This window comes from Canis lupus, chromosome 17 (assembly GCF_048164855.1).
Source record: "Canis lupus baileyi chromosome 17, mCanLup2.hap1, whole genome shotgun sequence".
Classification (NCBI taxonomy): Eukaryota; Metazoa; Chordata; class Mammalia; order Carnivora; family Canidae; genus Canis; species Canis lupus.
Window position 1 is genome coordinate 853687 of NC_132854.1, and position 13003 is coordinate 866689.

The 13003-nt window shown below is 59.3% G+C and overlaps 1 protein-coding gene across 13 annotated transcripts in view; it reads right to left on the minus strand.

The window, feature by feature from the left end:
• Positions 1-13003, minus strand: part of MCF2L (MCF.2 cell line derived transforming sequence like) — a 132020-nt gene continuing 119017 nt past the window's right edge. For 8 of the 13 annotated variants that reach the window (XM_072782333.1, XM_072782337.1, XM_072782342.1 and 5 more), the window contains 15 exons: positions 11908-11977; positions 10787-10879; positions 10611-10703; positions 10317-10442; positions 9410-9631; positions 9074-9166; positions 8092-8170; positions 7909-7975; positions 7123-7241; positions 6805-6897; positions 5774-5848; positions 2993-3114; positions 1920-2032; positions 1735-1838; positions 1-1624 (listed from right to left, as the gene is read on the minus strand). In XM_072782333.1, coding sequence (XP_072638434.1) covers positions 1539-1624; positions 1735-1838; positions 1920-2032; positions 2993-3114; positions 5774-5848; positions 6805-6897; positions 7123-7241; positions 7909-7975; positions 8092-8170; positions 9074-9166; positions 9410-9631; positions 10317-10442; positions 10611-10703; positions 10787-10879; positions 11908-11977 — 1555 coding nt within the window. In that variant the 3' untranslated portion in view covers positions 1-1538. The remainder of the gene's footprint in view (positions 1625-1734; positions 1839-1919; positions 2033-2992; positions 3115-5773; positions 5849-6804; positions 6898-7122; positions 7242-7908; positions 7976-8091; positions 8171-9073; positions 9167-9409; positions 9632-10316; positions 10443-10610; positions 10704-10786; positions 10880-11907; positions 11978-13003) is intronic. The other 5 variants (XM_072782340.1, XM_072782346.1, XM_072782336.1 and 2 more) reach the window with 4 other exon arrangements.

The following is a 13003-nucleotide window of genomic DNA, read 5'->3' on the forward strand; positions in this document are numbered from 1 at the left end:
TGAGGGGCTGATATTTATTCAAATTCCATCTGTACAATAAAGAACTCTGAATTTTAAATTTCATTTACATTAGCAGAAAAAAACAACAATAAAAGACTGGAAACCAAATAAAAAAGCAATGACTGGAACATGAGGGTTTAAAGTGCCTGATGAAGAAGAGATGACAGCGGTGGTGACCCTCGGGCTGAGGCAGCAGGAGCGGTCTCTGGACAATCGGCGCATCGAGGAAACGGTTGCACGTGTCACACTCTCACGACTAGACACCTAGAAGAGCCTCCGAGACGTGCCCCGGAGGTGGGTGGAGGCGGGGTGCTGGCAGGCGGTCGGCGTAGTGGGCGCAGGACCCACGCAGGGCTGTAGCGGGATGGTCCCAGCATCGTGGAGGCCGCAGTGCGTCCTTGACGTGCGTCCTCCACGCAGAACTCCTATGTACACCCCCCCCCACACGTGCACACGGATAAAAATATCCACCCCCGCTGGATACACACAGTGTTTCCAAAGAACAGAATTTGTTTCTAAACCACAAAAAGGTAAAACAGAAGCGTTTTCTCTCTGGTTCTGCCTGGGCCCCGTGCGGGGGTCAGACGGTACCCTGCAAACCTGCATCTTTATTTATTCTTTAAAAACAATTTTACAAATCCTAATTCAGTAAAACTAGTTAAAAAAATCAAGTTCCCCATTTTTTTTTTTTTTTTGTAGAAAAGAAGCTAAATATCTTAAATTATAGTTTAAATTTCCTTTTGAAAATTAACCTACACAGATAGGGGACTGTCCTCGGTCTCTACTACTTCTGTCTGTAGGAACACTGCTGGATGCTACAGAGGGACGCGTGTTGGTCCGCCTGCGGCCAGACGGGTGTCGGTGAGGCTCCCCGAATCTCCCAGCAGTGTAGACGACATGCCGTAGTGTGAACCCCGGTAACAGAAAATAATTTTATATCAAATACAGTATCAAATCATCATTTCATGTAAACACAGTGATTCTTGGTAAAGATTCGAGGCCAAAGTACCACAAAAAATGGCCATGGAATTAATCCCTGCTTTTAAAAAAACTTGTAAAAGACAAAACAGTCCCCCCGCCGAGCTTCTGGGTCAGTAGACTGGTCACTCCCACAACACGCCTGTTCCTGCAGGAAGCGCCGGACCAGAAACGCCCGGAACGCGCAGTGTGGCCAGGGCGGTCCCGGCTGCCTGGCGCCCTGCCTCGCGCTGGCCTGCTGCCTCGCCGTCCTCCGTCCGTCCTGGTGTTCCCGGGAGGCACAGTGTACACCTCGGTCTTCCTGTGGAAATGGCTTCTGCACCCTTGTCAGGGGTGGTCCCGGCGTGGAGGCTGGAGGGCAGAATCTTCCAGAACCTTCCCTCTGCGGCCCCCTGCGTCTCTGCCTCGAAGCTCCGTGGGCCGCGGGCGGCTCGTCCTTGGGGTCTTGTCAGGGTCCTCCTTCCCCAGGGTCTTAGAGCACCGTCCCCTCACCAAACTAAGCAAGCCCAAGCAAAGGAAAACTTAGGGGTTCGCAGGCTGCTGTCCCGCATGGCCCGGCGCTACCCCTGGAGGTCTGAGAGGGGGACCCCACAGCTCTCGCTGCAGCTGGAGGAGGCGCTCAGCAGGGTGGACCCCGCACTGGATTCTGCGGGAAAACCAGGCAAGAATGGCTGCGGCGTGGCATCTGCACGCCCCAGCTCGCGGCTGCGGGACCCCGCGGGCTCGGGGTGCGGCCGGCACGGGCGCGGGGCTTACCTGAGCTGCTCAGGCAGTGCGCAGAGCCGGACACGCCGAGGAGCGAGGACAGGCTGCTGGCCGGCACCCAGCTCTCCTTGCTGGACGTCAGGTTGCGGACATACCTGGAGGGGTGCGGCCGTCAGGGGCTCCCGCCGCGTGCTCCTCCCGCGGGGCCCGGGCGTGCGCTCCCGCCGGCACCTTACCAGAGGCCCTCGTCACCCTCCTGGACCACCTCCACCATGTCCCCGTTCCGCACGGCCAGCGCCTCGGGGCTTCCCTTCTCGTCGTCCACCACGACCGTGTACTTTCCGGGAACCTGGTGGCGAGGGACACGGCTTGTCAAGCACAGCGCGGAGCGGCTGTCGGCCGCAGGCCAGGTCCCGCGTGGGCTTCCTGTGTTCTGCCACAGGAGAGGGACCGGGAGCGTTTGTCAGGGCCCGGCCATTCCTGCCGTCTGGAGGCTTTGGATGGGCATCTGGCTGCGGAAGGGCCCCTGGTCCTAAGAACCTGCCAGGTCTCCCGCTGCGACCACGTGTTGAAACACCCCACCCACCTGGGAAGCGCCCCAGGCTGCCTGCCCCAGGCTGCACCACCCCCTCTGCTCTAGTTGCCCTCACACACTCCAAACGTCGTCCCCAGCCCCAGGACCTTTGCGCCCGCCGCTCCCTCCTGCTGGAGTGACCTCCCCTTCCTTGGCCTCCCGCCCGACACGCGGCCATCCTTATCTAACACACTTGGCATTTTATTCCCTTTCACTCTGCCTCCCCGTGGGAGCGGAGACCCTCGTGTATTGTATTCTCTGCTAAACAGCGCAGCACCCAGTCCGTCCTCACCGCGATCATGCAGATGAAGGTGTGTTGTGGGGCCCCAGGGCTAGAACCAAGGCAGCGCCCGGTGTGCACTAAACATCTGTTGGTATAACCCTGACTCGAGGGATTGAGTATGTACACGCTTCCCCATGTAGCTCGTGTTAAAGAAACGCAAATCTGCACGTGGAAGAGTTGAGTTCTCTAAGAAGTGGGACAGAGCTGCAGGCATAGCCTTGTGGAGGCTTCTAAGAGCATTCTGCTCATTCGGAGGCGGATCAGGTGTGTGCACTGTTCCCTCCAAAAGCCCCATGTGTCTGGTGGTCTGATGGTGGAGGTGGTGGGCACACGGCACAGCGCACCCTGGCACCTGGAACCTCCCTCTCCCACCGCAGGGCCACGAGAGCCATGGCACCGCTGCAGTCACACTCTGGAGCTCTCCTGCCCCAGGGCCAGGGGAGCCGGGTTACCAGCTTCCTGGGGCCCACTCTGCCTTCCTCCTCTGCGTCCGAGGAATTCATCAGCTCCTCGGCACTGGACCAGCCATCGTTGTCCTCGGGGGCCTCCAAGGGGTGAGATGTTTTGCTCCAACCTGAGAGAGAACAGGCTCCCGTGAGGACCACGACGACAAGCCCCTCTGCACCATTCCCGAGAGCCCGCAGTGTGCCGCCCCCTTCCTAGGAGCTGCTAAAGACTTTAGGGTGGGACAAACGGCAGGTTTCCAGAACGCCTGCTGACACGTGTGCTTCGGCTGCACACAGTCTAGGGACACAGGGCCCAGAGCACCTGCTTCCATCACCAGGCCAGCTCCAAGGAGGCAATGGTCCCCAGCGCCTCGGGGAGGTGATCCCGTGGGCTCTGCCTGCGGTCCCAGGGGAGCAGAGACTCTGGATGATCCCTAGCTGGAGATGCCACCACCCATCCATGTGGGTGCAAACATCACCACAGGGAAGGAGTCTACAATTGGTGCTGGGAGCTCCCAGCACCCATGGGATGGCCCGGAGACTGCTCCTCATGTCAGCAGTTGAGGCGTGCTGCGCATGCCCTGGCCAACACTGTCCTGGCCCATTAGGGGGTGGTGCTGTGACCCTCCCGGCACAGGCCAGCAGACGCCATACACAGACCCTAATCACGCCTTTGAGCTTCCGCAGCCACGTGGGGAGGCTGGGATTCCAACCCAGGCCCCTACCGACACGAGCCCCGGTCAGACTGCTGCTGGGCCAAGTGTGGGGACAGAGCTTTCTGCGGACCTTCTGAAATGTGCATATATCCTAGTGTTTTCATGGCATGCAGCCCCAAAGGATAACATGTGTATTTTCCATTTGGAGGAAATTTCAGGGAGAATGCATTTAAGTTGAGGGAAGATGATGGATTCCCAAATCTGAGCAAACACAATGAACACCAGCAGCAAAGTGATGGGTGGGAGCCACACTCCTGTAGCATGAGACCACGGCCACCACCTGCTGTTCCCGGCCACAGGGTCAGGGATGGAAGACCACTTGCAGGCTGTGGGCCTGGCACACCAGTTCCAGTATCCACATGGCCCCACCCCGAGAATGAGAGGGAGCTATAGCCAACGCGTGCAAAGGGTGCACTGCCCCTGTCTGGCAGCCCGTGCCCAAGGGCCTCTGTGCTACAGAGGCCTTAGGGGTCTCGTCTCCATAGAAAGGGAGCTGGGGTCTAGAGCTCCCCATTAGCGTGCAGCACTGAGCCTGGGAGGAGACAGGCCTGGCCAATGACCTCGAATGTCATGGGGCCACCCTGTACTCCGCCCTCCAGGGAGGCCTCTTTACCAGGCTCCAGCAGCGTCCCTGTGTCAGAGCCCTGTGATGAAGGCATCAGGAGGGTACCGCGCCCCACACGCCCGAGGCACCAGCCATGGGGCGAGAAGACGTGGGTTTGGAAAGCGCAAGTGTCACAAACCCAGTCGCACAGCTTCATCAACATGGATGTTGGCGAGTGTGTAGGACGTTATGCCAAGGTGACCAGAATGTGGCCCCTCTGCTCTCAGCACAGTAGCCCTGATAGTGACATTGAGTAAAGTGATGGGCAGGTGAGGCCCTCCAGGGGGGCAAGTGCCTGAGCATCTGCCAGAGTGCCGGGGGGGGGGGGGGCCAGGGCTTGCTGTCATCGGGACAGTGGGGAGTGGAGGGCAGCAGAGGGCAGGGGGCTGGTAGTAGGGCCCCAGGTGCCACGCTCACATCACATCCATTGACCTTGTGAAGGCGCCTCATCTTCCTGCCACAGGTGAGGAGACACAACTTGGCTGAAAGGTGGTGGGAAGAGGAATGCTGGCAAGCAGCCCCAGGCTGGGCTCAAGCCCCTTCACCAGCTTCCTGCACAAGGGCAGTCAGCCAGGCCAATGCCCGGCGTCTCCAGATCTTAAGCAGAGAATGAGGCTGTTGCTGGAGAACGCAGCCTTGTCCCGGGCCCTGGGACCCTCACCCATGTGAAGGTGGTGGGAGCAGGTGGCTGAAGCCCCTGGCCTCCGACGGTCCTGTGGGGGCAGGTGGAGGGCTGCAGTCTGGGTCCCAGGTGCTTGGACTGGTGCTTGAGGCCGAGTGTGCTGGGTGACCCCTGGGTGGTCCTGGGGGCGTGAGGTCACCTGCATCCTTGGGAACCTTCACAATTGTTGGAAAATTCTAGAGGATTCATGAAGTGAGACTCTCCTTGCCAACCTCAGACCCTCAGCCTGGGCCAGGGCATCTTTGGGTTTTGGGGGAGGGCTTTACCCTTGTGATACAAGGGGCAAGAAATGGAAGCCCAAGTGCCAGCATGGAGCTTAGCCATAGCTGCCTGTACCAGTGGTCACCCTCTCATGAAGTGGGAGGTTGGCAGGGTCCCTTTGGCTGCTACGTGCTGTGCTTCCCCCAAGAAACTTCGGGACAACTGGTGGAGCGGGGCAGGGGGTGGTGCCACAGGGCCCTGAGGCCAGGGGTGCCCTGACGTCTGCGCAGCCCCCGTAACGGCCCAACCCAACCTGCATGCTGGCCAGGCATTGGCAACCTGGTAGCCAGTGGGTGCAGGTTCTGGGCAGACCTGGTGGGCGTCCAACTGGAAAGGGTGACACCGCTGCAGTATCTGTTGTCAGGGCATCTTGTCTTTGAAGAAAACAATGGATTTGCTTCTGGCTAGCAGAGACCTATTCTGTGTTGTGCCCTCGATGGCGAGGAAGGGCAAGACACACGGTGGCCCTAATCGGGACCGGTAAATGGATGTCAGGCTACGTTCAAAAGGTGGAGCCACTCTACCTCGTAAACCAAAAGGCGTTGGGTCGCTCTTTACTTCGTGTCGCTTAGGTTTTTTGTCAGGGCTGGTAGGAGAAGCTGCAGAAGATGGAAAAGGAAAAATACAACAGGAGAGAGAGTGAGGCACGGCTTCTGCGGGCGCATGCAGCGTGCAGAGGGGGTGAAGAGCGGTGCTCATGCGGGGCTGGGACGCAGACACTGGTGCGCAAGTAGTAGCCTCCTGGGAACAAAACTAAGCTAGCAGGTGGGTCCCTCCCGCGGGTGACAGGAGAGGCCCCGGAGAGCAGGGGGAGCTGGGACAGGGCTGCAGGTCACTTTAGGGGCCGTGTGTAGGTACTTTTTCCTAAATCTGCATAAAAGTGCACATAGTATGCAAAGTACAGAGTACCAGGGGATGTCCTTTTTTTTTTTTTTCTTTTAAACTTTGAGACCAACTTAGAAGTATTTTATAAATTGAAACAAAGACAAAACAAATACCCTCCAGTTTTCTGGACCAGTGACAAGAATCCTAGACAACACGGGCTTTTAGTCTCAGGCAGGGAGAGACCCGCCGGGAACATCAGGGCCTGAGCTACCTCTGTGTCCTCCCTCCTCGCGGCACACCACACCATCAAGGCACCCTGGGAGGCGGTGCAGCCGACACAGGTGTGCACCTGAGGGGTTCTCTATGTGCCCTGTGCACTAGCGACCACCCCTTGGAGACAGCGGACACTAGCACTGGGGCACGGTGTGGAAACGAGAGACTGGACAGGACCGAGCGGGAGGGGCTGGGGGCTCGGGAGGAGCTGAGCTAGGAGAAGCCGTGGGCTGAGCAAGCCATCGCCCACCAAGCCCACCTCTGCTTTCTCAAACCAAAGGTCCTGAGACCCCACCAAGAGCCCTTGGGCTGTGCGAATAACAGACACAGCGGCACCGGCGAGGACACGCGGTTCAGGGGACGGCAGCATGAACGATCACCACACGAATGGATGACAGACATGCCACCACGGTGAGGGACACATCCAGAGCATGGATTTGAGGCGAGCGCCTTTTACCTTTCTGACCTTTGAGGTTAGCAAAGCCCTGCAGGGTAAAGCGCTTTCTGGAAAGCGCGGAGCTTTCTGAGGTAGAGCTAGTGACCATGTCATCTACAAAGGAAGAGAGAGCGATGGTGTGGGGGTGTCCACGGCCCGTGGCGCTCGGGGCACACATCAGGTCACCTGGGCTCTCCTCTGGGGCTGCGGGGGCCTGTCTGGAGCGCCCCGGGCGCAAGGAAGGGGGTTTCTTCAGGAGGTCCCAGTGCTTGTGCGTCCTGGACATGCTCCTGCTCACGGCTGCCTGGCACGCCGTGCCCGGCGCCGGCGGACACCCACCTCTGCCCTTCTCGGGGGGCTTCGGCAACGACGAGGGGCTCATGTAGCCTTCCAGGCTTAGGGGGTCGGTTTTCCTTTCTTCCAACTTTTTGATGTTTCTTGTGGTCCCTTTCGAGGGGCTGAGGAACACCCCAAGAGAAGGAGGAGAATGTTGCCTGGTTAGTTTTTCTACCCGTCCCTGAGGCTCCGAGGCAGAGATGACCCTGGGGTCCCCTCCAGTATCCCCCTGCCCCGAGAATAAATGCCACCTGCCAGCTGTTAAGTGGGAGGTGGTGGTGGTTTCTTTGAGTTGGGAGGGTGGACTTTCTCTTTGCAAACTATTCTGTGGATTATTTACTTCGACCACACCCTATCCCACCAGTGACTGGATGTCACTTACGGCAGAAGCAGGACAAAGTAAGAAAGCTGCCGTGAGTGCCAACGGTGACCAAGGAAAACTAAGGTAGGAAGAGGCCAGTGTGAGGCTGATGTGTTGGACGTACTTCTGCGCCCCCATGCTCCACGGTCCCCGTCCCTGCCTGGGACGTGACCATCACAGAAACATGGCAGCTGTCCCCAAGCCCCAGGACATCCTGTGCTCACTGTACCAGGAACTCATCCACTGGTGTCAGACAATCGGAGGCGTCAGAGCCGGCCTTTGCCAGCGAATGGGGCCCGAGACATCTGTCCCTGAAGCTGGCCCGCACGGATGGCTCCCGCCCCAGCAAGCACCCCTGGGGCCTTCGGGCAAACCCCAGGGAGGGCATTCGGGCGGCCGGCTGTGTGAACGGGGCGTGAGTCCCTCACCTGGTGCTGGGTGGCGTGGGCAGAGGCAGGCTCTGGGACTGCTCCAATGTGCGGTGCTGGCTGGCTTCTGCGGGAGGGAATATGCAGACCCGTCCCAGAGCTGACCTCGGGGGTTGTGCTGGGCGGGGCAAAGCCGCTCCTGGAGCCAAGGCCCAGGGCGGTTCGCGGCTGCAGTGTTCTTACCTCGGCAGGCTTGCAGCTGGCTGGTCAGCACCTTGCGAATCTCACTCACCCAGGCCGCTTTAACTTCAGGGGTTGGTGCCTGCGTGCCAGAAGGAAGCCAGGAGGTAAGTATGGACGTTCCCTGAAGGAACTGATGATGGGAGCGCAGGCCGGGGAAGAGGAGCAGTGGTCACGGGGGCCCTGGCCTCGGGACGGCTCAATGGGCACCCTCCATGGGAGGACCTGTGGCTGCCGCCATCTACCCCTGCTGGTGTCTGACTCCCTGGAAGCCCTGGGCACAAACCACCCTTTGAGAGCACATTTCTCTGGGAAGTGGCCCGTGGCATCGCTTAGGACAAGGGTGACGGGAATCTGAAATCCTCAAGGGAGACTATGTTCCCAGGCCACAGTCCTGCCTCAGGATAGCACAGGTAGCCAAGAGGAGTGACAGCCGGGCTCTGGAGACTTGGGCCAGGGAGAGCCAGAGTGCTGGCTGTTGTCCCAGCAGCTCCTGGGGGCCTGTACCTGACCTGGAGCCGGGCACCACTGCTGTGGGCCTGCCGTGCTGCTGTGCGTGCCTAAACCACATGCCACGGCCACTGCATCCCACGGGGCCACCACAGCGTGCCTGAGCGTGGAGGGCAACCAGAGGAGACCTGTCCCTGGAGCCGGGCGATCCATCACAGGACCCCGAGTTTGGGTCATGCGGGCTCAGGGTATACTCACAGCTGTACGGCCCCCTGCATTCCCCAGGGCAACGTGGTCACACGTGTAAGCATGGCCTGGGCTTAGCTGTGCCCCCCAAGCCTGCATTCCCAGCCCCGCCTTCCAGCACCCCAACTGTGGGCTGCCTGTGCTTCCTCCTGTGGGCAGACCCAGGGCAGCACCCCTCCATGGCCCCTGGGACATAAGCCCTCACCAGCTTAGGAGGCAGGTGCACGGTAATTCTCAAAAGACGCCTGACAAGTCCCCGACGCCCAGCCCGCAGAAGGCGGGGACCTACCTGCACAATGTACACCTCCTCCCTGGCGTTGTACCAGATCTCAAACTTCCTCACGTCACCTTTCACGTTCTCGGTTATGCCGACAGCCGCCATCTGGCAGCACGAGCAGGGAGACGGGTGTTCGTTAGCAAGCAGGATGGGAGCCTGCGCCCCCCAGGCTCCTGTCTTGGAAGGGTGTCAGTGCCCCCGTCGAGGTGATGGAAGTGGTTTGGGGTGGGGCTGAGGACACCAGAGCTCCCAGACTCCCACCCCAGACCAAGGTGGTGCATGCGGGAAGAGGGGCAGCTGGAATCCAGCGGGATGTCTGCTGTCCTCCGCAGGGTCGGCCTCACTTACATTCAGGGACTGCTTGTAGCTGTACGAAGGGGCCTTCTCGTACCCCTCCCCGTTCTCCTCCCTCTTCTTGCAGAAGAGCACGGCCTTCTCGTGCAGGAAAAGGTGGCGCTGCATGGGCTTGAACCTGGCCAGGTCCTTCACTTTGCTGTGGCCCTTCTTGTGGTCTGTCCAGACGCTGAATGAGCCCTGCATCAGCAGCTTTCCCAGGTCACTCAGGTTCCCCTACGCCCAGAATGAACGAGGGGCCTCGTGGGCATGTCATTGAGCAGAAGCAGCCCGGCTGGGGGGCTGCGACCCCTGGAGCCCCCACCTCGTGACATGTGGGGACAGGGCAGGGGTTGGGGCGGTAGAGCAGGGAAACTCCTGTGTCCCACCTCATCACGTATCTGTCCCAACCCACAGGACGCGTGTCCTGGGCTGTGGGTGGTAATGACAGACCAGCAGAGGATCACCCTCTGGGTGTGGGGAATAGGAGAGGCTGTAAGTGGGGGCACAGGGCTGTGGGGGGCCCTGTACCCTCCCTCCATCTTGCTGCAAACCTAACTCTGCTCTAAAGACAAAGCCTCTTAGTTAAAAAAGCCGGGTGAGCACAAGTGGACTTACAGAGAAGCAACAAAATGAGTGAGTTACTTCATTTGGGCACATGAGGAAAAAGCAGTCTGACCTTCACACCCCCTTGTCCTCTGACCCCGACCCACATGGATCAGCCCTGAGTGCCACCATGCCCCTGGGAGGCCTGAGGACTCCCCAGAGCTTTGAACCCCCCAGCCCACCCAGACACAAGTGGAAACTGGGTTGCCCCCAGATTGCAGGCAACACATGTGCATACGACGGTCCCAGGCACAGCTCTGCCCCGACAGCAGGTAGGCCATCACCAGGCTAGTTGGTGGGATGGAGAGGGCCTTACATCATAGCCGGTGATGGCAATCAGGTGCATGGAGTCATTCACAGCCTTGAGGATGCCCAGGATGGAGCTCAGCGCCTCCTGCAGGTCCTCGGCCCCCTCGCAGCTCTTGCTGTATTTTAGCATCTCCTGGGGGACGAGGATGCGTTCACACAGCCGTGGGACACAGGAACTTCCGCTCCAGCCCCAGTGCCCATGTGGACCCTCTGGACACACAGCGTGGCTCCCAGAGCATTGGCATCCGGACAAGACCACCGTGGCAGGGTGTGGGGAGGCAGGCGGGCACGGCCGCCTCACCTTGAGCAGCAGCTGGTACTTGGTGATCCTCTGAACTGGCTTCAGCAGGTAGGAGTCCAGACTGAGCTTGTGGTCCAGCTTCCTCTGGCATTCCTGCAAGGCCAGAACCCTCCTGTTTAGACCGGGTGCGCCAGTGAGGGAGACCGCGCTCTCCCGGGGAGGGTCCTGAGACACACCTGGAAGAATGGACAGTCGGAGCACTGTCGCCAGAGGCTCTCGGAGCGCGGCTTGTTCTGGCAATACTTCTCATAGATCTGGAACTCCTCCATCTGATGTGGGATAGAGAGCACGTCGCAGGGCGCCCTGTTCCCCTCCCCACCTCTGATGCACGTGATGAGCCCAGCAGGGCTCCCTTTGGGGCCACATGGGTCCTGAGACCTCTTTCATACAGATTAGCCTCAGGAAGCTGGTGTTTGGCTGTGAGAATAACAACTAAACTTAATGGCTAACTTTCTAAAGAAAGGACCTGCAGAGCTTGGTGCTCAGATGTGCGTGTGCATCGGACTGCCTGCAGGTTTGTTAAAACACAGAGCCTGACTGCAGGTTCTGATGCGGCGGGTGTATGGTGGGACCCAGGAACCTGCATTTCCAGGAAGACCCCGGCATGCTGCTGCCGCTGGCCAGGGGACCCACTTTGAGAACCACTGACCTTCAGCTTGACTCTCTCACCCTCATTCTCACACAGTGCCCAGAGCGTCACCAGCAGCTGGACAGAGTCAGAGCAGAAATGTCCCTACTTCCTCTTCCTGCCTCTCAACACCAATTCATGACGCCGTGTCTGGGCCTCTATCTTATTTCATGAAAATGCCTTCCTCTCAGCTCATGTTCCATGTGGCTCGGCTTGCAGTGTATGGAGGCAGGCCTGAGAGGATCGCCCTGCCCTGCTCCCACTGCTCCTCCCAGCCCCGGAAACAGGTGTGCATTGGCCATGTCAACGGGGAGGAGAGGAAGGTGACAGGTCACTGCCCGCTTGTGAGGGAGGGAGTAACCCAAGCGGGACCATGCACAAGTGCCAGCTCAAGCATGCTTGGCTCTGTGCAACATGTGCAGCAAGATGGATGCTTCCCAAATCTGGCACGAGTGGCTGATGTTTTATGGTTTTCTCTCTTCGGAACCAGTTATTGCGCTTTAGATAAAACAGTATTGTTTTGGCCCAACTGGAAAGCATCACACCGTTTCAGGCAGACGGCAACATCTGCACTTTGTGATTTCAGTTGGTCAGAAGGAGACTGTGATACTTTTGTGATTATTTCATGTGGCATTTTCAGAAGGAAGGCACGGCAAAGCACACACTTACCCGCTCCAGGAAACACCTTCCGACCAGCTCTGGGCAGTCCGTGTACTCCTCCAGCTCCCTCAGGAATATTCTAGACAGGGAAAGCTTGCCTTAGGTCAGGGGAAGAGCAAGCTGGACGAGACACCCAGCACAAATGAAGAGATGTCATTTTCCAGCTGATGCTTATTTCCAAGTCTGGACAGTCGGGGACTGCGGGCAGGCCCTGCAGCCATGCCCGACACTCCCTGGGGTTGGTTCAGGCAGACCTGGCCCCTTCGTGGGTCCCTCTGAGTTGCTGGTGCTGCTCTGCATGCAGAAATTGGGACAGCTCCTTTGCTACCGGCCGGACAGGGACGAAGAGGCAGACAGGAGCCGGGTCAGCTGGGAGCCGTGCTCACACCCACCTAACTCTGCAGGTTCTGTGGGATGGGACCCTCCCTGTGCCCACTGCCCCTGAACCCGGGGTCAACCCCACCTCGAGGGACAGGTCTCCAGGTTGGTTCACCGGCAGTGACCACAGTGCCTGGCCACCTTGTGGTGGGGGAGGTTCTGGGGGTTCACCTGCCTCCCCTACAGACGAATGGGTGACAGATGCTAGTGACCAAGGGGCGAGGGGGGTCATGCAGAAGTCCGAGGAGCCCCCGTGAGCCTGGAGGGGGGTGGGGGGCCAAGCCCGGCTTTCCCAGGACACACGGTTGTGGTGTCTATCTGACGGCCCCCGTGTATCCTGCATCTACCTCCTCGTGTCCTTTCCCACAAGCTCCCCGCACATGGCAACAAGGAGTCAGGGTGGGCCCTTTGGAAGGGTGGTTAGTGCTTCCCCAAAGCCAGGAGGCCACAGTGGACTGGTGAGGGGAGAAGAGGCAGGATAGGAGCGTCTGCTGTTGCCTCATGGGAAGAAAACGGGCCTTGCTGGGTGGTGTGGCCCCGGTGCCAAACGCACACCCTGGCCAGGCAGGAGCGGGTTGGCACTCCCACGTCTTCAAAGCCCCAGGGACTTCCAGCAGGTGGAAGGGCCATCTGTAACGGCCTGGCCAGCGCCCCCCACCAAAGCCCCCTGCTCTGCAGCAGCCCCCCGACCCAGGAGCCTGTCCCCTGGGGAGGAGGAGGGATGCTC